We start from the raw sequence: 20,379 nt of genomic DNA on the forward strand, positions 1-20,379 counted from the left end.
GATGTACTGTAGTATGAAATACCCCTTTGGCTAGTTTGGGTCAGGTGTCCTGTCTCTGCTTCCTCCCAGCTTTCCGTGCCCCTCCTCACTGGCAGAGCATGAGACTGAAAAGTTCTTGATTGGAGTAAACATTACAATAGGGTGCTTTTGCCACTCCTTTCCAGTCAGGCTGATTTCAGCCTCCAGTACAGTCAACTCCTGGGCTCCTCCTGTTAGTCCAGAAATACAAATGGGTTCCACCCCTCGACAGCTTGATAGCATCAGGGTATACTGTGCACCAGTATCTACTAGAGCCTTATATTCCTGTGGGATTGATGTGCCAGGCCATCTGGTCTATGCCCAGGACACACTAACATTGCCAGTCATGAAATGAATTATATGTTTATACATAAAGAATGCAAAACTTTTATTTCCATATGATTCCCGTAGGAAATCAGTCAAAAAATAATGGAACGTCTGCACAAGCTCCATGGTGGGCTCTTTTCCTTTGTGGTTGTTTTTTTCCTTTCTTTTGGGGGAGGGGTTATTTGGGGGGTGTGGGGGTTGGGGTTTGTTTTAATTTTTTTCCCCTCAGGGTCCAGGAGATTTTACGAGACCTCTCCAGATTTAAATAAAAAACAGTGAAAGAAGAGTGTGAGCTACAAACTCTACATTTGACTGGTCAAACCCACTTGTACCTGTCAGGTAATGATTTGGGATTGTGAGGAATAAAGCATTGATTTTGAGGAAACATACTGTAGTTCTCTAATGGAAGATATTACAGAAGCTTTGCTGTTACCCTTTCTAACGAAGAGTGAAATCCACAGCATGTGTTTGATCTGGTTTGATTTTGTTCCCTAATGTGCAGCACTTTTTTCTTCCCAAGATTTTCTTTTAGCCTCAGAATCTCATTAACATCTAAGAACTGTTTGTATTTTGGCTTCTTTTCTAAGTATGCTCTAAACATAAAATGAGAAACAAGTGAACATTGATGGCAATGAGAAATAAACAAAAATACAAGAGGGGAATCCTCCAGCTAGATGCAAGGCAACACTGGTGAGTCTCCCATGCTGTAAATCGAGGGAATGCAGTTTCCTGCTTCTGACCCACAGGAGAAGTAAACTTTCCAGCAATTAGAGCTGTCAAGGAATCAGTCATGTGAAAAGTTTGCAAAAAACTCATCTGCTCCCATCAACCCAATTTTGTCGCTAAGTTCAATAAGGTTCACCAGCTTCACCCAACTGATTAATGACCGCAGTTTGGTGGAGCTCTGCCGTTTTAACCCAGTCTGACATCTTAGGAGAATTATGAGACAGGAAGCCACCTTTCTACAAACACACGTAAAAATATCACAAAGTTTGTCCAGACTCTCTGTAGGCAAAAGGGGTTAAAGATCACGTAGAACTCAAACCCATGAAACTTAAGTTAATTCTCTTATTTATACTCAAGACAGAGCAATAAATGTAAAGACAGGCACATAAAAAGTAAGATGAGTCTCGTTTTACTGGTAGAGACATTTAACTTGTAATCTCTCCAAGTGAAATAGTAAAAACTCCTGTTTCTCTGAAGACTGGGGGATATAAAAATATGGTGTTTAGATATACTTCAAAGACAGAGCTTATACTTTTCAGTAAATAAGAGTTTGTTTCTTAAAGATTAGTTGCTTTTGTCCCTTCCTTCACATGTTCCACCAGTGTGCACATAGTAACCACCCAACTCATACGCTTTGCAGTTAAAAGTGTGCATGTAACACATACAATGGACTCTGATTACCTGTTTATCAAAATAACTCAAGAACTGTATTGCTGTAAGGAACATGGAGGTATTTTTCATTACTTAGGCTTAACTGTATGTATAAAGAATCAGTTTGCGCAGAAACTGAAACCAAGTATGTCAATGCCATGGGAAGGAAACAGGCAGGCCATAAAATATATACATATATGTTGTGGGAAAACAAGATGGGAGAACATGGTGAGAAGGCAGCCAAGTGTTATTTACGGAGTAAAAGCTTTACACACAGCTCACCCTGGGAAGCAGACACAACTCCCACACACAAGTTCCACGTACTCCACTGGTTTTTAAGCGCATGTACGTTGTATCGCAGAAGTTACAGCTAGGGAAATTCAATGATTCAATCTTCCAATTGAGAACCACAGAACTATTAATGAAAATGAAGGCAACCAGCATGATTTTGCATCAATTAAAACTTTGCAAAGGTTCAGTAAAATAAGAAAACCATAAATCTTCCCACAAATCCTAAATTAGATCCTGTCCTTTTCTTAAAACTCATGTGACTGTTCATCTTTTTCTCTCCCTGTGTTAAAAAAATGCCCTAGTCAAATTCAGCACCAATATATATCAGTTACGAAATCCTGAAATTTAACATCTGTTGGCAGCAAAGACAAGTGTAATTTTTATGTTACTGTGTTTTTCCTTGATGCTTTGCTAATTAACCAAGGCTATATTGTAATGCCCCATGCATCACATAAATCTGGACATGGAAGTTTGGTATATCCCTTGCTGAAAGAGAAAGTATGTGCCTAACTGATTTCTGACAGGCCTCTGGAAACCTCTACTTGCTGCATGTGCAACAGTACACATTAAGTGTTTGCAAAATGTATTCAGAAAAGTACACGCCAGGCCTTCTCTTATGGCTGTAACCAAGTCTGAACTCAACCATTTCAAAGTTCCAACATCCTCAAAAGTTATGCTAAGTTCTTTTACCTCTTATTTCTAGCCACGGCTGAAATGTCAAAATACAATGGGAAAGACTGTTCTGTGGTATTTCCAGCTGGGACTTGAAGTAGGCATGTAATAAATCTCACAAAGAAAGTCTGTTCTTGTGAGATTTCCACCACAGTTTTGCAGACTCTAGAGGTTTGAATAAGCTTTCTTTAAGCATCTGAACTTTTGGCTGCTTATCTGAACCATTTGTGGCTGCCCATCGCTGATCTATGCTTACTGCTGGAGTGTGGCTTGGCTTAAAGCACTTTTTAGAGAACTGTTTGGGGAAATGACACATGCAGAGTTCACTCACACACCTGGGAATGGCCACTTCCATTCCATGTTAGAATTCTCTCGTCTTTCAACAGATACACATTCCTCTACAAACAGAGACTTCTGATCCTAAAAAAGATATAAGCCCTTGAAGGGAACAATAAGAAAGATAACAGCCAAAGGCCTGATTTTGCAAAGCTATTGACTACTCCTATGTTCCACTGACTTCCACTAGAATCACTGCCACTAAACGTCTCCGAACATCTGAGTTACAAGGTATGTGTGAATATTAGAAGATCCTGCATATTCTAGCCCACATCTACTTTTTTCCTGAAATAAGCTGTTCCTTCCATTTTATTTGTGAATCAAGCTTCAAACCCACTGCTGGCAGAAGTGATAGTGAATAATGCCAAGTACAGTAGCAAGCATTTGGAAGGAATTAATTTGTACACTTACATAAGCTGAGAAGGTAACAAAATCCATTCTTGACTTTCCGGCCCTAAAATGTTTGTGGTAAGAGAAAACCCCAACGTTTTTTGTATTACCTGTTTCACTTCTATGTCTCATTTAATACATACAAATAAGCATAGCAACATTTTGCAGTCATAAACTTCAGCTACAAAAACTAGTTTTAATTCTGCAGAGGACAAAATCTCAATCTACGATAATGAAGAAAACATTGATGCTCAAGTCTTCACTGGAATATATGCACTTTATGTGGTGGAACTTCACTAGCTGATAGTAGCTGGGCCAGCTTTTGTCTTTGAAGGTAGAATGCATTTTTCTCTCTTACTTGCAAATTAGCACTGCACAAAGCACAGCTCTACAAGCTGAAAATAAAATAAAATAGAATAAAATAAATGAAAATAAGATAAAATAACCACTGCCATTTCCCTTCAGCAAAATCTTTGCCATTTGCGCGAATACCTATACTTCACCTGATAACTTTGTGTTCAGCTACACAAGAGCATACACTGAATGAATAACAGCTGGAAAAATAAAATTCAGATGGCAATAACAAAGATTAGTGTATTTATTTTTTCTGTATAAAATCTTTTTAAGTTATCTGGAGGCTGAAACTTTTGCAGGCTTTTAATTGTAGCAAGAGTCTGATCAGCCTTTTTAAAATCATGTGATGTATGAGGTTAAGTGTCCTAACTGTGAAGTTCCTCCTCCTTCTCTGCACCCAAAACATATGGAAAATCTTCCGAGTGTCCAAACTAAAGCATAACCTATGAGCCAGACATTCCTAGCTTTCAGAGATACTAGCACAAAATAATCTAAATAATGAATCCATGAAGTGATAAATGTAATCTTGCAGTTTTAATGATAAACTGTATTATTTGCCTGCCAAAACAACCAGTCAAAAAAGATGGAGATGCAGTGAGGATTTTACAGAATGAAGGCTCAACTTGTCTACAGATGAATTGGATATGCAAGCATCCATAAGAATGACCACGAGAGCATACAAATACCACTTCTGAACAATAACTTGGAGCCCAACCATGAAAAAAGGTGTATTGCTGCTGGGTTTGTTGCTTCCATGCAGAGAATCTGACTCATTGGAATTAAAAAAATACATCCATGTTCACAAAGTACAAAAGCCTGAATCAACCTTCCCTGAGTTTATGAAGTTGTTCCCCTCTTTTCACTGTTACAGGATAATTGTTTTATGGCTTGAACTTAAACCCAGACATCAGGCCTCAAACCTTCATCCCTTAGAAAAACAGTAGGGAAATTTTTAGAGTCTGAATCTTGAGATTCAGGGCGAAGCAAGGCAGAACAATAAATCTCAGCACACTCAATATTTTGGGAATTGCAGACACAGAGCCAATTCCAAATCCAGATGTTTGGCCATGTACCCACATGCTTGCCCTTTCTTCTATGCATTCTTGTATCTAATAATGCAAACCCAAGATGCCCTTGGGATTATTATTTTTTTGTTTGTTCTTGCCTGCTTAACCAATCATTGATAAACATGGGAAATAAGATCATTCCTTTTATGGCTGTACAAATGTGTATTTTTTTACTCTGATGCAACTAAGTTGATTTAGAAGGTTTGGCAGCACAAAGATAATAGGAAGTCTTACCCTGCCACTCCACTCTGTAAGGAACCAGCTCTTAGCACAGGGACCCATGTCACAGTTCTCAATATCATTTGGCCGCAGCTTCATGTTACATTCCTCATCATCAACAACGTCTCCAAGGTTGCTGACACATTTCACATCTCGGGTCCTCTGTCCCACTCCACAAGGCACTGAACACTGTAACAAAAGGGAGGCTGCATCAGGAATATGCAAGAACTGTTAATGGTTTATCAGGGAGCTGGGAACATACAGCTCATTCATCCCTGCTAAGACATACACAGAAACTGCAGAACTATTCTAGAGTGCCAGGAACAGGAAATAAAAAGACATTAGTAGTTTTAAGTCATATTCTCAGTCTGTAGTAATCTACAGATTACTGTGAAGATATATTTAGAACACATAAAATTAAACCCTATCTTCAACAGGCCATGCTACACCTTATCGAAATGAACTGCTGGTATTTGAATCACAGGCTGACCTTCAGCATAATTTTGATTTTAATATAAAAGCAGATAAGCAAGAGAAATGCAAAGAAACAGAACTTCTGAATCCCTCTTACAAGCAAAGGCCTCCTTCTCCTGCTCTCTTGTCCTCAACCTCAGAGAATGCTAACAGCTATTGGTATCTCTGCCTCATGATGTGAAGCAAACCGATCATGAAGCAGGACAGGAACATAATTTTCTGCTGTGTACGCATGAAATGTTTTGCTGAATCCTGTAAACATTTTAGAATTAAAGAGGAAATTCGCTGTGAATTTAAAGACTGCAGTACCTGAATACAAGGGTATCTAACAGAGCTACCAAAGGCAGCCTCATTGGTTTTACCTTGCTTTTGAATGGTTAATCATATCTACTATATTTATGTGTTGAAGTTCTTTATGTAAAATATAAAATGCATTCTCTACAGCAAGATACCTCACAGACTTCATCCTCAGACTGCAGTTATTTCCTCAACTGTTCAGTCTAGAACACCAGCCAAAATACAGACTAGATGTGCAAGGTCATTAAATAGCAAGATGGTAATAAGAACAAACACTCACTTTATGTTATAAAAAAGGGAGCAATTTGCCCAGAGCTGCTCTTGAAGTCTAGGCTGCCAAGGTGAAAATCAGCACAATGCCATTTATTTCTAATCAGATTTAGATCAAAGTTTTTGACATTTGTATCTCAGAAAAATGGTAAGCACATTAAAATCTTAAGATGGTCTTACTTTTAAGATCACAAACCTGTCTCTGAAGTGAAAATACGACTGTATTTCAGTAAGCACAAACACAAACCCATGTTCTCTTGAAACCAGTCTGCAAACTCAGATGATGCTTTCTTTATGATGGAGCCTCATGCCAAGAACTTTAATTTTAATACCAAGATGAAATTAATCACATAATTTTATTGGAATTACGCTTAAATTCAACCAGCTTCAATTTCTAAAGCATTTGCTTAGCTTGATTCAGCATATGCAATAAACCTCTCAGGGTTCTGTAGACTCAAGCACTTAGACAACACACAAAAGCATCTCCCTTTTCTCCTCATCCACATGATCAAAACTTTACTGTCCTTTAACTCCAGATGGATTTTAATTCATTAACAACGAATTAACCAACTAACTTGTCTTTACCTTCATATATCGAGATATTCTATTTTTTTAATCAGGACTATATCAACATATCAAACATACGTCATGACTAGGAAGTTAACGATGCCACCATCAGCCTCAGAAATGCAACAGCTCAGGGAGTTAACTCACATAGGCTTTACCATGAGGGAGGACCCACTATAAACCCACACAAAGTCTGCTGCATGGCTCTTTAGCCTACTGGGACTGTGTGGATGGAAAACGTTACTGTTGCCAGTGGACAACACACTACATGCTGTGACATGCATTCCAGCAAAGCCTGGGGGAATTAGGAGCAAGGAAGCACTTCAGTAGAATAGAAAAAAAAGGCTTAGGTTTAGAGTTTAAGTTGGAATTTTTTATGGTCTATCCACCCACACAATTCAAGCCTGATTTTTTCATGGCTACCTGAGATTTGTTTATTTATTTGTTTACACCTAATATACCAGGATATTTTCTCTTTCACACAATGGCCATGAAAGTGTCTAGGATGGTTGTTAGGTTGGCTAAACCTTTTCTGAACAACACAGGAAAATAAAAGCTCAAAACAGTACTGTCCACATTTATCTGAAAGCCTTGCCATAGCTTCAAAACAACTACAGTAACAGCAGCTACTTACACTATCCTTAACACACACATAAGGTTAAATAACTCCTGGAGCTAAAATCTATGTGCTGTGACAAACAGCAGTAAATTTACCACCCCAGGCAAACCTACCAGGACCCTCTTCATACCAGCTCTACTTCATACAGTATTAAAAAACCCAACATTTCTCAGAATGACTGTGTACTTGTGTACACCCACATCCACGTGTTTTGTTCTATTCAGTCACTCTTTTTCTGTTTCTTTCTGATTACGAACTGAACTTTTCTGATCATAATCTAGCAGGGTTTTCTTGATCTAACATTCACTTATTTCCAAGGCTTTTCACATTCCACTTCCCTGTTTTAAACCAAAACAAATGTCATGTTTGATTAGTGATGCCTGGAAAAAGTTCTTTTCTGAGGTTTACACCATAAATTTATCAGTCACACTTACTGAAGTCCACTCTGTCCTAATCTGCCATTCACTGCAGATCTTCAGCTGGCAAGTGCTGGTTGTCTCTGGTTTCTCCAGGTGATGACAGCGGTACTGTTGAACTGTCAAGGTACGATTGGCATACATTTGCCGGCATAAGATCTGTCGATGCTGCATACCAAGGCCACATGTTTTGCTGCACTCAGACCATTCCCCTATGTCCCAGCTAAAGAAAAAAAAAAGGGAAAAAAAAATAAACAGGGTGTTTTTTCAGTAAAGATGTCTCTAATACTGATTTTAACAGAACTCAACTGACATGATTCTAATGCTGGTATAGAATCTTATAAAAGAACACTTAAGCCTCTGAATGAACAACCATCCTTTTTGAAGACTCTGTTACATACTTGTAGCCAATCTACCCGTAACGGTTGATAATAAGCATGCATACAGATTGCACGATTCCTGGTTTCAAGGCATACTACAAACATTAACTAAGCCACTAATAGCTGCTTCTTTTTTTTTAAAGACTTTATTATCTAGGATTTCATTCATCACTAAAACTGAAATAGCAAATGGTAAGCAATGGATAAATACATTTAATTTTAGAGATGAAAAGAATCCCTTAGATATATTCTTCTCATTCCAAGATTTCACTGTATTTATCTAATCACTATTGTAGAAACATGTAATTTTCCCCTCTCAGTTTTCATTTCAAGCGGAAAGTATCTGAATTGTTCACACATTTTATTTCAGAACTCTTCTGGAGAGCAAGCAAAATCTCTGTATTTTTTTAAATAAATATTTACTTATCTTTGAAAGAAAAAGGTGAGAAAAATGCTAGGTGAGAGATGATGTCTCCAAGTAAATGGCTTCAGAAATTCCTGTGTATCTAACATGCACTAGGAAATTGCCTGTCAGGCATCTCTAACACTCTAACAGCACTTAGCACCATTAGAAACTTTCATGGGATAAGGAGTGTCCACTTGCTACTCAGAAGAGAACTGAGAAATGTAACCACAAGAAAGATGGAAAACACAGCTGCTGACCTGAAATAAAGTAGCTATAATGGCAACTGGGTTTAACCCTTTTCTTTTCTTGGCATACCCCCTGGATGAATTGACTTTTTTTTTCTTTTTTCCCTCCCGGCTTTTTCCTGTTTGAAAGAAGTTTCCCAGCCAGTTCTGAGTCACAGTCTCCTGATGGCAAGTGCCTTTTTGGAAGGAAATCACACATGAGGTGGTTGTATTATTGTGCTGGAAACAAGGACGATCATTTCAGAGTCCAGTCTTCAAACGGAAGGACTACTGAATTCCAAGAAAGAGGCGATGTTTCTGAGAGAGAGCCGTTGTGAGCAGTATCAGCTTCTTCTCATCTCTAAATATGATACCATATTTACCACAGCACACTGATCCAATATGGAGTGATACAGCTTATAGAACCTCTTCTTTAGACAGGTATATGAGGATGCCCTTCACTTGAAAAAAACATACATGTAGAGAGACCCCGTATTTTGTGCATACCTGAACAATCACACCAGTTTTGAGAAATTACACAGTCACTTGTTGCCAACTTCCCTTTTGCCTTCTCTGAACGCTACTGATCCCTGTGAACGGGAAGAAGGCCACCAACAACTACACTTTATGGCACAAGTGCATAGCACTTAAGAGTTCAAACTAGTTTTCTACTCAGAACAGCCTTTTTCGCATGCAAAACCTCAATGACACTGTCTTACTTCACTTGATGTAAATTGTAATATCTTACAAAGCTGGACATGGGAAGAGGTTGCAGGCTTCCTCTTCTGGAATGGGTTTGGTACTGCTGTCACAGTAACTCTCAGATACCTCCTCGTGAGTGATTCTGTTGACACAGTGGAAAACTGGGTACTGTGACCCTGAAATGAAGAAGAAAATTAGGTGATGCATTACAAAAGATTCTGCAGTCATAACAGTAGCACCCAACACTGATGCAGAAAGGAAAAGTGTAACGAACCAGGAAATACAGACCAAAATTTCAAAATTCCAGAATTTCCAAATGTGAGAGCTGAATACTGTTTACATTGCAGTATTAAGGGAAGTCCTTCGGTATATACTGCAGTGACAGGACAAGGGGTAACGGGTTAAAACTTAAACAGGGGAAGTTTAGATTGGATATAAGGAGGAAATTCTTTCCTGTTAGGGTGGTGAGACACTGGAATGGGTTGCCCAGGGAGGCTGTGAGTGCTCCATCCCTGGCAGTGTTGAAGGCCAGGTTGGATGAAGCCTTGTGTGGGATGGTTTAGTGTGAGGTGTCCCTGCCCATGGCAGGGTGGTTGGAACTAGATGATCTTGATGTCCTTTCCAACCCTAACTATTCTATGATTCTATGATTCTATATAGAAAGTACAGCATAGCATCATTGGAAAGGGTGAGAAAACATGCTCCTGTCTGCATGAGATCTTTATACTGCAGAGTACAAGCATTAAATATTCAGGCAATTCAGGCAAAAAAATGCAGCCAAGCAGCTACAACACAGAGTTGAGAGGAAGAAAAATTTAGCAGTCGTTCTGCTCTGCTTCAGGATTCTAAGAGGAAGGAGCAGGGCAAAAAGCAGGACCACAACCCTGAACTTCAGAAGACCAGACCCAGACCTCTTCAGAGATCTGCTTGGAAGAATCCTGTGGGATAAAGCCATAGGGTAGGTCAAGGAGTGTTGGCTGATATACAAAGACTACCTTCTCCAAACTTAAGAAAGGTCCATCTAAACAACTCGGAAATCAAGCAAAGGTGGCAGGAGGCCTGCATGGATAAGCAAGGAGCTCATAACTAAACTTAGAAATACAAGAGATGTAAGCAGGGCAGGTGACCCCAGAGGCAGACAGTGATGCTGTCTGACTGTGCAGAGATGGGGTTAGGAAAAGCGTGGCCCACCTGGAGCTGAATCAGGCAAGGGATGTGAAAAGCAACTCTATACCACATAAACAGCAAAAGAAAGACTAAGAAAAAATTACTTTCAGTTCTTTTTAGACAGTAGTATAAAAGTCAGCTGATTGTCTCTCTGTGATGTTTATACCATGTAAAGTGGAAGCAACCCCTCCTCTTCAATGTGGTACACTGGTGGCACAGGAAACCTTTACTGTAATAGGACTTTCTTTCTCAGAATGAAATAAGCACAAGTGGAATATTATTTAACCAGACAAGCAGACACACAGTTTACATTTCTTCCTGCAAACTTTCCTGGAATGATTTCCGTCTTAGATTAGGGGCATCAGCAATTCATACAGGCTTCTCACACAAAGATCACAAGGAATGTTCATACAGTCTCAATAGTGTCAGGATCCTGCTCCCAAGATCCGGTTTCATTTGAATGTAACTTGATCAGATCATACATACATTCTCTAAGTAATAGGAAGAGAGATACTAATTTTTGATAGTTGTCTTGATAAATTTTATGGAGTACAATTAAGCTCTATAGGAGGCTGAAAGACGTCCTCTGAATTCTCTTCTGCAATTTTGCTATTGTCATTTTGACTCAGATTTCATTAATATCACTGCCAATAGATAAAAAAATGTCAAGAACTATGTTCAAATGTTTATCAATCAGGTCAACATGAAATACAACCAAGAGTTCTATGATGTAAAGAAAGAATATATTTCCCCATATGGATTACTGCAACTGCACCACAAATTACCTGAGTTGGATACTAAAATTCATCACATATATGATAATCCAGAGACTCAGCAGGCATTATCACTGTTTGCTGCTAAACAATAATCAGGCGCAATTAAGGATTCTGCCCATATGACTTGTATTTGGACTTACAGTGTATTTAAATGTCAACTAAAATCATTCTGGATTACATTCCCTCCTTTTCTCCACAAAAGGGCTGAGTTCAAAAAGTCTTCTGACTTTGACGGGCTGATTTTAGCTCTAATAGTTTTGCAGTGATTTCTCCAGGGCAAAAAGTTTTCTCACTATACTGGAAAGCGATTTCACCTGGTATCAATATTGCTGGATTTTTTTAGCTTTATCTGTAGCTATAGCATGGACACTCATCTGGCCTTGGACCAAATGCACAGCGTCCTCCCAAACTAATCAGTAAGCAAATGTTCTGAATGTATATGAACAGGTGACAGGCACTTGAGTTCCCTCACTGGCATGTCTTTATTCCAAAGTTTGCAATTTTTTAGGTACAGTAATGGTGGCTATGTATATTACAAAAGGTTTCACTTTTACTATCACAAAAACCTATTCTTCCAAACAATTGCTTGTGCTATGCACTACTGAATCCACGGTCATTGCAAATGTCTTAGGGAAAAAGATGAATCTGACAAGCTGAAACATCACATCCCAAAAGCTCACTAATTATCAGTCCCTTCCTGTCCTTCTTCCTTCCCACTTATATCCTATGAAAATGCAGTTTTCTGAAGTCATATTATTGCTGTTCCAGCAATATCAAAAGAGGCAAAGATATGGCTGATGAAATCCCTGTGAAACCTTCCCATAAAGATCAGAAACTGTCGACAAAAAAGCAAAAAGCACTGAGGCTGTATTTGACAAAGCTGGAGAGGACAAATGAAAGGATAAAGAACGTCAAAGAATGTTCAGGAAAGCAGCTGTCTATCAAGGGTGTGATAGAGAACAGCTTGCCATAAAATCCTGAAATACTTCCTTTCAGAGGTAAATGCCATATATTCCCTTTTCATTTCCATACTTTGTTTTTCAGATATTTAGTTTTGTCGTTTCCTCTGATTTAAACATAAGCACGCGTAATAGTACTGATGTGTCTTTTGATTGTAAGACAACAGTAAACATGAGGTACAGGAATGCTTTGAGCATACAAGAGCTGCTGAAGAGTCACACAGCTTCTCCCATGCCTCTCTCCCATGCTAGAACCCTCCTGTGTGTCATCTATTTTCTGTGCACGGTGCATGAAGCACTTACCTTTCCCACATGTAGTTGTGCACTCAGTTTTTCCAACCTGTTTCCAGTTGTGTTCTCGGTTTTGTCTTGGTGGTTGCACAGCAGGCACCTGGTTTTCTGGCTGATGAGAAGGAAATCTTCCTGGCTGAATAACTGGAAAAGTTCCAGCTGGTTGCCCAGTGAGAGTGTCTGTCTCCCTATGCAAATCCTCATCCTCACGATTTGTGCTTTCTGTCATTCCTAACTGACCATTCAAGGGCTCCCCTGATGATGGACAGTAACAGAAAAAGAAAATAATGAGCCTCACTTGCAAATATCAGTCTGTATTTTCATCCACTAATAATCACAACTGAAGCATCATTAAACTGGAAAGCATCTTTAATCTGCTATGCAGAGACCTCCTAGTAGTGTCCTGCAAAGATCGTGTTCTTTTAAACTAAGATAAACAAGTCTTGGCCAGTAAATACATTCAAAATTGAAGAACCTCCTCACACACTGTAGAGTTAACGCAGACAGTGTCAAAATTTCCCAAAAAGCCTTTTTTTTTTTTTTTTTCCCCCATGGTCTGTATTCTGTGCCTCCCCATGTCACAGCACAGCTGCTCTGCATTAGGAACAAGGCAAGTCACGAACATTAAAAGTAGGACCAAACTCACTTGTAAATTTTCTACTGTCCTTCACAACTTTATACCAGTACCCACAGCACGTACCCACAGCTCTGTCAGGAGCAGAGGCTGCCCAGATTCTAGCTCGGGATGGCAACAGTTCTGTGTTTGATTCTCTCCAGTTGGGAGAGAAAAGAGAAACTGCAAAGGGTTGTTTTAAACTATCTCAAACTCTGAAGAGAAACATCATGTTCCATTTAATTTCTGAGACATGGTTACAACACTCCAGCTCATGTAAAGCCATGGTTAACATTTTGACAACAAATTTGTTACTGAAAGTAGAAATATATGACCAGATTCACTGCTACAGTATAAATAATCCCTGCCAGTATTAATTCACTGATATTACCAAATCTATGCAGACTTCTCTTTCAAAGGTAAAATTCCAGGCCTCTCCCACATCATTGGCAGCATTTACAATTAATTTAATGGTACAAATTTCTTCATTAGCTTGCTGGGTAACAAAATGTATTTAACAATAGGAAATAGTGGCATTTTACCTGGCCTCCTGTGAGCAAGCAACTGAGGACTAATGACATTGTCTCCTGGAATGATATACTCATAGTGTATACCTGGGTTAGGCTGCTGATGTATCATCTAAAAAGAAAACCAGCCATATATTCAGTTCTTCTACTTGCTATATTACTAATACTTAAATATGTACTTGAACTGATCAATTACATAATGTTATTTACGATTGGTCAGGACAGAAACAATGGTTAATGATGGTGTGTAACCCACAAAGAAAAATAAATAATAGTAAATAAAGGTATTTGTTTCTGGAAAAAGTAAGGCCACGCAGGATACCATGTTTGCAAACTGAGCTAGGTTGTGATGGCAGAGAAACTACTTCTCTACATCTTGTTTGAAAAAGGTAAACCTGACGTGCTCGAGGCCAAGGTGCAGTTGTGGCTGCACCAGCCACAGCCTTGCCTCTCGCCAGCATGGGCAGCAGAGGCCCACACACACCAGGCCTCAGGAGCCGTAAAGACAGTTCTACAGTCACCAAACCTTCTCATGTAGAAAGACCTTGGTAGGTCTGAGGGACCTGAGGAAATATAAGCAAGGAAGAAACAAAGCAGAGAAAGATAAAAAGCACAGACCACAATCTACAAATCCAGCCAACTGCCTTTTTAAACATTCAACAGCTGTACTCAATAGGAGCACATGCAGACAGCATATATGTGTTTCACGTGTACCACCTCCCAAAACTCACAAATTACATTGTTTCTTTCATCACCCTGCACCTACCCTCTGCACCATTCAATGGAGACTCAACAATCAACTAGCTAAAAGTTCTAACATTACGCAGCTCTTGTCATAAGACTTGCTTAATAAAGATCAATTGAACATATTACAAAGGCCCACATACTTGTTATAGAAGCTAAAGAGAACAACCCTCCTGCATCCTTCCAAGTTAATTTTCAACTGAATGAAGATGTAATATACGTGCAGACAAACTCCCACTGCTTTACAGCTAGCTCCAACTCCTCTATCAAAGTGTTCTTTATGAAACACAGGCAGGAAACATAAGGTTTTCTCCTTTAAACATGAAAATGAAGCTGAGTGGTTTCAGAAAGCTGCTGCGCAAGCCCATTTTAGCTGACATAAGCACGCCTCTGAAAGTCAGTGTCATTTCTTGTGAGCTTGTTAAGCAGTTAGGCAAAATAAGACTTGTGCAATATATGACTCTATAAAAGCTTTCAAAAACTGTTAGCAGCACACTTCATACCCAACTGGCTTCTATTACATTGCTGCTGCTGCTCCTGAGAGCTTGAGCATACACCAGAAATACAGGGGTGCCATCAGCGGCTAATTTCACCACTTTAGCTTTGATTACTTCAGTAATGCTTCTACTGACTGCTGCTTTAAAAGTCTTCAACTCTTTGTGGGCATTGGTCTGGTAAAAGCCTCAGCTTACACCAAACAAAACAAATACCAGAGCTTTTTGGTTCTGACAAACCATGGGCTGAAGAAAGTCACTATGTCAATGGCTTTATGACCCAGCAGAGCACACTTAAGCTTCAAGGTTTCACTAAATTCATCACGCTAATTAACACCAACTAGGGATTCAGACCTTTGTTTTTCCTTGTGTCAAAATCACTTTTTCCTTGCCAAATATAATAGCTATTCCTCTGAACTCTGTCCCTCAGAGATCCCTCACTTTTCTGAACCATCTAATAATGCACTGCCTGCAATATTTTTGTAGGGATTGGTCCTTCCTATGTCACTCTGTTATCCAAAAAAGACACCCTCTTTGTGTTTGGTCCTGAGAGAACTGAGCACTAAGAAGCTGACTTCAGCAGAAGAGTACCCCCGTCACCACCTTCCAGAACCAGGACCCTGCTCTTTAGATGGTTTCAGAAACAGCTTTCCAATGGTTCCCATGATTTTTCCATCACATTTCTCAAAACAACTGACAGACACACATTAGAAGAAGCTTAACTGATTAAGCCCCTATGAATGTACTGTCACAGCTTTCCTGCAGGAAAATACCTAGCTTTAAGTTAGTGGACCTAAGTCTTTGTAGCAATGTATACTTCATACTTGGACAAAACTTGCATCTCTTTTTATCTTGCTAATTACAACCCCCTGTAACTTGGAGACTTTTTTCCTCTACATCTTTAGAGTGGAAGACAGAGAGCATGATCTCAGAAAAAAGGACCAGAAAGCCATTTGCAGTTCCTATCTGCAAATCTCTTCATTTTTCTACGCAGAGCACAAAGATCATGGGTATGGATGAAAACAGAATGACATGATTCAGGAACTGCAACAAAAAGCCTGAAAAAAAAGACATCCTTATCTGTGCAGGTACAAATTTCAAACGTGTAAAAGAGGCTGTTTCATACTGATGACTGATTTTCTTTCATCTAGCACTATCCATTTTTATCTTCCCATATTATCTTGAAAAAGACACTGAACTATCAGTTTATAATGAATTGTAAGATTCCTCATATCGTCAAGGAACATCTCAGATAAGAGTCCAGACAAACTGGATGTGCAATCCATAATAGCAACCACAGAGCAAAACTGAAAAAGCTATGTATATGATTCCAGCAAAAAAAAAAAAAAAAAGAAACTAAGCCTAAACCAAAATGTTAAAACATGATATATTTAAGCTTAAGGGGTTTTTTTATTGTATTACTTTGGAAATATCTGTTTAATCCATTTCCTGATCCTTTTCTGTCCTGGTATTTATGTTATTAGGCATCAGTCAGCTGACAGTAAAACCTTAAGACCAAACCTCAGCTCACAGCATCCTGTAACTACACAATGACACATATATTTTAAGAACATGGAGTGTGCACTGCAGAAGCTAGGAGCCCAACCGTTCAATCTTCCAGGCTTTTTCCAGTCTTACATTGCAATTAATCAGAAATTACCCAAAAAGAAGTAATGCTTGCATAATTACTCCATTGCTTTATTATGACACCATATAGCAGATGGGAATAACTTTGCTAACATTTAACTTTTCCCAGCTGAGTAATCAGGGTATCTACTACCCACTTTTCTGTGAAATAACAAAGCACATTCACTTTTCCACCCTATATTGCACTTAAGAGTAAAAAAGCCACAGCTTTTGTTGCGGTTTAAACCCTGTTGGCAAGTCAGACACATAGTCTGCTCCCCCCTTTCCCTTTCTTCCCTCCCCCCTGCTCCCGGAGGGATGGGGAGGAGAATCGAAAGAATGTAACTCCCACGGGTTGAGATAAGAACAGTCCAGTAACTAAGGTATAACACAAATCACTACTGCTGCCACCAATAATAATAATAATGATAAGGGAAATAACAAGGGAAGAGAATACAATACCACCTGCCGACTGAGCCCGACTGAGCAGTGAGTGCCCTTCCGGGTAACTACCAGTTACATCCCGGGCATGCCGTGCTGTGGTATGGAATACCTCTTTGGCTAGTTTGGGTCAGGTGTCCTGTCTCTGCTTCCTCCCAGCTTCCCCTCCTCCCTGGCATAAGGCTCACAAAGTCCTTGGTCAGACTAAACGTTTGAGCAGTAGCTAAGAACATCAGTGTTATCAGCACTGCTCCCAGGCCGAAAGTCAAAACCACAGCGCTGCACCAGCTACTAAGAAGGAGGAAAAATGACTGCTACTGCTGAACCCAGGACACCTATTTTTTCCATTGAGTGGATTTTATCATGTGAAAGCGTATAATCTCAACATACACCATTTATCTTTGAATAAGTTGTAATGAATTCCAGTTATATTTTTTAATTCAATATGATGTAGGAAAAACTTGTCCCATCCGAAGTAAACAGCTTTTTCAATATGATTCCCCCCTCTCAACCACAATTTGTCTTCTCTCTTCCTTTCTCAAACGGCTATTACCTATTGTCTTCTAAAACAGCTTCATATTAAAAACTGCAGCACTCCAAATCCCACATTGGATATTTTTTTTAATTATGAGTTTTTTAAAGAACACTGAGATGATGTAACTCTGTGAAAGGCTTTGTCTGTTTTAAGCATTTGCTTCAGTTCACTGTAGAATTAAGCTGCACCAAATTTTCTTGAGAAGGAAAAGTATCTGGAGAAAATCCAATTCACGTTTCTATGCTTTATCTCTGTCTTACTGAACAAATAAAAATGGTTTTACTGGATCAGTAAAGTCCAGCTTCATCTTTATTCAGATTTTGTATGATCTGGAGCAAGATGGGAGCAACAGCAAGCCATAGTAAAACATCAAAAAGTGTGTTCCAAAATTAAAGGAATGAAACAGTAACAAAGTATTGGTTCTGAATACGATTTTAGTGTTGCATGTTAACAACAATGAACTGAACACTTTTTTTTTTCCCATCAGGAAGATTAATCTAAATACAGCAAACTTACGTAGACATCCAGGACTTCATTTGTTGGGCCATCTGCTAAAAATGACTCTCCTGCAGTGCTGGAGATTTCATTTGGGCGTTTATAAATGAACATTGTCCCACCACCTTCATATCTCCCAGGTCGATCAATTGCCCAGTTTCCATTGATGATGGACCGTCCCGATCGACTTCGCAGTGCTGCAGAGGATGGGGACAGAAACACAATGACTTTGATCAGAGGAAATCACCTTCACATAGGAAATCACCTTCACATACCGGTGCCTAATCAGATCCTCAGAGGTGCACTGTTAGTGTTCTCTGATGCCTGGGGACAATGCTGTGTGGCTGTTGAAAATAACAGAGTTATATTAGTAGTTGTACAGAGGAAAAAACCCAAACCAAACAAATGAACCTTAGAAAATTTTGTCATAACACTTGGCATCTTTATGCTGCAAGAAGAGAAAGAAATGTGATGATGGCTCTGGATCAGATCCTGTGAAAGTGTATTCATGTCTTTTATTTCATTTTACCTAATGCTACACGCTTATTTTTCCCAGCAGTTATTGTACATCCACTTGTTTCCCAGCTCTCATTTTCTGACACATTAACAAAACAGTCTCTGCTGTAAACATTAATTGAAAAATATTTTACACAACATCAGCCATCAAAATGGCATCATAATTACTAATACAGGGCTGGAGGAAAAAATACAGCTCACATACTTTTGCATACATTACATACAAAATCCAGTCACACTGTTTACATGCTTTTTACACTCATTAAACTTTAATTCAAACAACTGTGGAGTAAACACTTCTGCAAAATTTGTTGGAGACTGGTTTTACATAGGTTTTTAATATGGAACACTGCCTTAACTTTATGATCTGAGTATTTTTCTTATATTGCTTATTAAGCCAATTATCAAGAGCTTAGAAAAAAGACTGCAAGCTGGCTAAGATTAAACTGTTGTTAATAATGAAGCTGTGGAAAGATGGCTGTCTGAGAAACTGAGAGTCCATTAAACTTTCATTTCAAATCCATCATATGGCAAGTCAGAAAGAGGCCTCCCCATAAAAGGGAAAATGTGCCTCTTTTATGTTTTGATCACTCTGCAGCTACCACCTCAACTCTGCCCCCCGAAGAATTTTTATAGTGTTAATATTTGTAGTCAAAGCATGAAAGATTATGAAAAGCTTTACCATTAATTCCTCATGAGGAATTCCTCATACAGTCTGTAGCTGATTTCATCTATCTTTCATTCTGGGACCAGCTTCTTAACTAGAACTGTGCTGTTTGCAGTGGCCTTCAGTAATGTTTTGCACTAGAGCTATGGAATATTTCAGGATACAGCACTTCTGCTTAGGCTACAATTCTATGACAGTCTCAATAGGCCATACATCAAAATTTGTATTTCAAGTATCTGTAGTATTGATTTCCTCAGTTCGCTTACAGCTCTCCTTTAAAAGATGTTCTGTAGCTCCTGTCTTCCTCCCCTACAATTCAGAAAAAATCAGACAAAGGTAATTTAAATAAAGGTAATAAACTTGCAGTGCTTCAGAACCGTAAAACTCTCTCCAAAAGTACTTGAAGATAACTTCAGATACTTAAAAACCCAACACAAACCAACCACTATTCAGTATTACAAAACACAGCTTGCCTTCATGCCTCTCAGCCTTGCAGTATGGAATACGCAATACATTTTAAATCAATGAAGAGCATACAGATCACAATCTAAAGATACACTAAGTCATAGCATACAGCCACTAGGCCACTTACAAGTACCTCTGATACATAAAGACAAGAAAAGCCAATTGCCTAGAGACTAAATAATCTATTGGTTTTAAAATAATAAAATATGTATTAGTTCAAACAGATTCTCTGAAATAACTCCTTTCCAAAAGCATAGGTATTTGCTGATTACTTTAACACATCTTAGTTACAAAATATTTAGGAGAAATTTGGCACACTTCTTAAGAACTGAATTATGTATTATTTCCCTCTGACATTTTGAATTCAAACTCCTATTGAGGTCACGGCAAAGCTCCCACAGGACTCTGAGCTTAATTCAAGAAATATTAGTAGGGCTAAGAACCTTGTAATCAGAAAGAATCTGATCTTTAACAGTCTGATCCTACAAACCCCTTAGTCTAGAGCCAACTGGGGATATTAGAAAATGGTCAGCAGTTCACTGACTGGGCCCTAAATCAGCATCAGATTGTATATGCTAAACCTGAAGAAAGTATCTCTGCAGGTGGGATACCTTCATCTCTTACACTCTATTTGGTTTCTTCACTGGTAACCAAGAC

General features: G+C 38.9%; 1 protein-coding gene across 4 annotated transcripts in view; it reads right to left on the reverse strand.

Annotated features, from left to right (window-relative positions):
* The window catches only part of THSD4 (thrombospondin type 1 domain containing 4), a 312,906-nt gene that overhangs the window by 16,353 nt on the left and 276,174 nt on the right, over positions 1-20,379 (reverse strand). For all 4 annotated transcript variants that reach the window (XM_065688400.1, XM_065688397.1, XM_065688398.1 and 1 more), the window contains exons 9-14: positions 18,096-18,271; positions 13,755-13,851; positions 12,612-12,854; positions 9,453-9,582; positions 7,713-7,917; positions 5,067-5,240 (exon numbers count right to left, since the gene is read on the reverse strand). In XM_065688400.1, coding sequence (XP_065544472.1) covers positions 5,067-5,240; positions 7,713-7,917; positions 9,453-9,582; positions 12,612-12,854; positions 13,755-13,851; positions 18,096-18,271 — 1,025 coding nt within the window. The remainder of the gene's footprint in view (positions 1-5,066; positions 5,241-7,712; positions 7,918-9,452; positions 9,583-12,611; positions 12,855-13,754; positions 13,852-18,095; positions 18,272-20,379) is intronic.

The sequence above is a fragment of the Lathamus discolor genome, chromosome 8 (assembly GCF_037157495.1).
Source record: "Lathamus discolor isolate bLatDis1 chromosome 8, bLatDis1.hap1, whole genome shotgun sequence".
NCBI classification, from domain to species: Eukaryota; Metazoa; Chordata; class Aves; order Psittaciformes; family Psittacidae; genus Lathamus; species Lathamus discolor.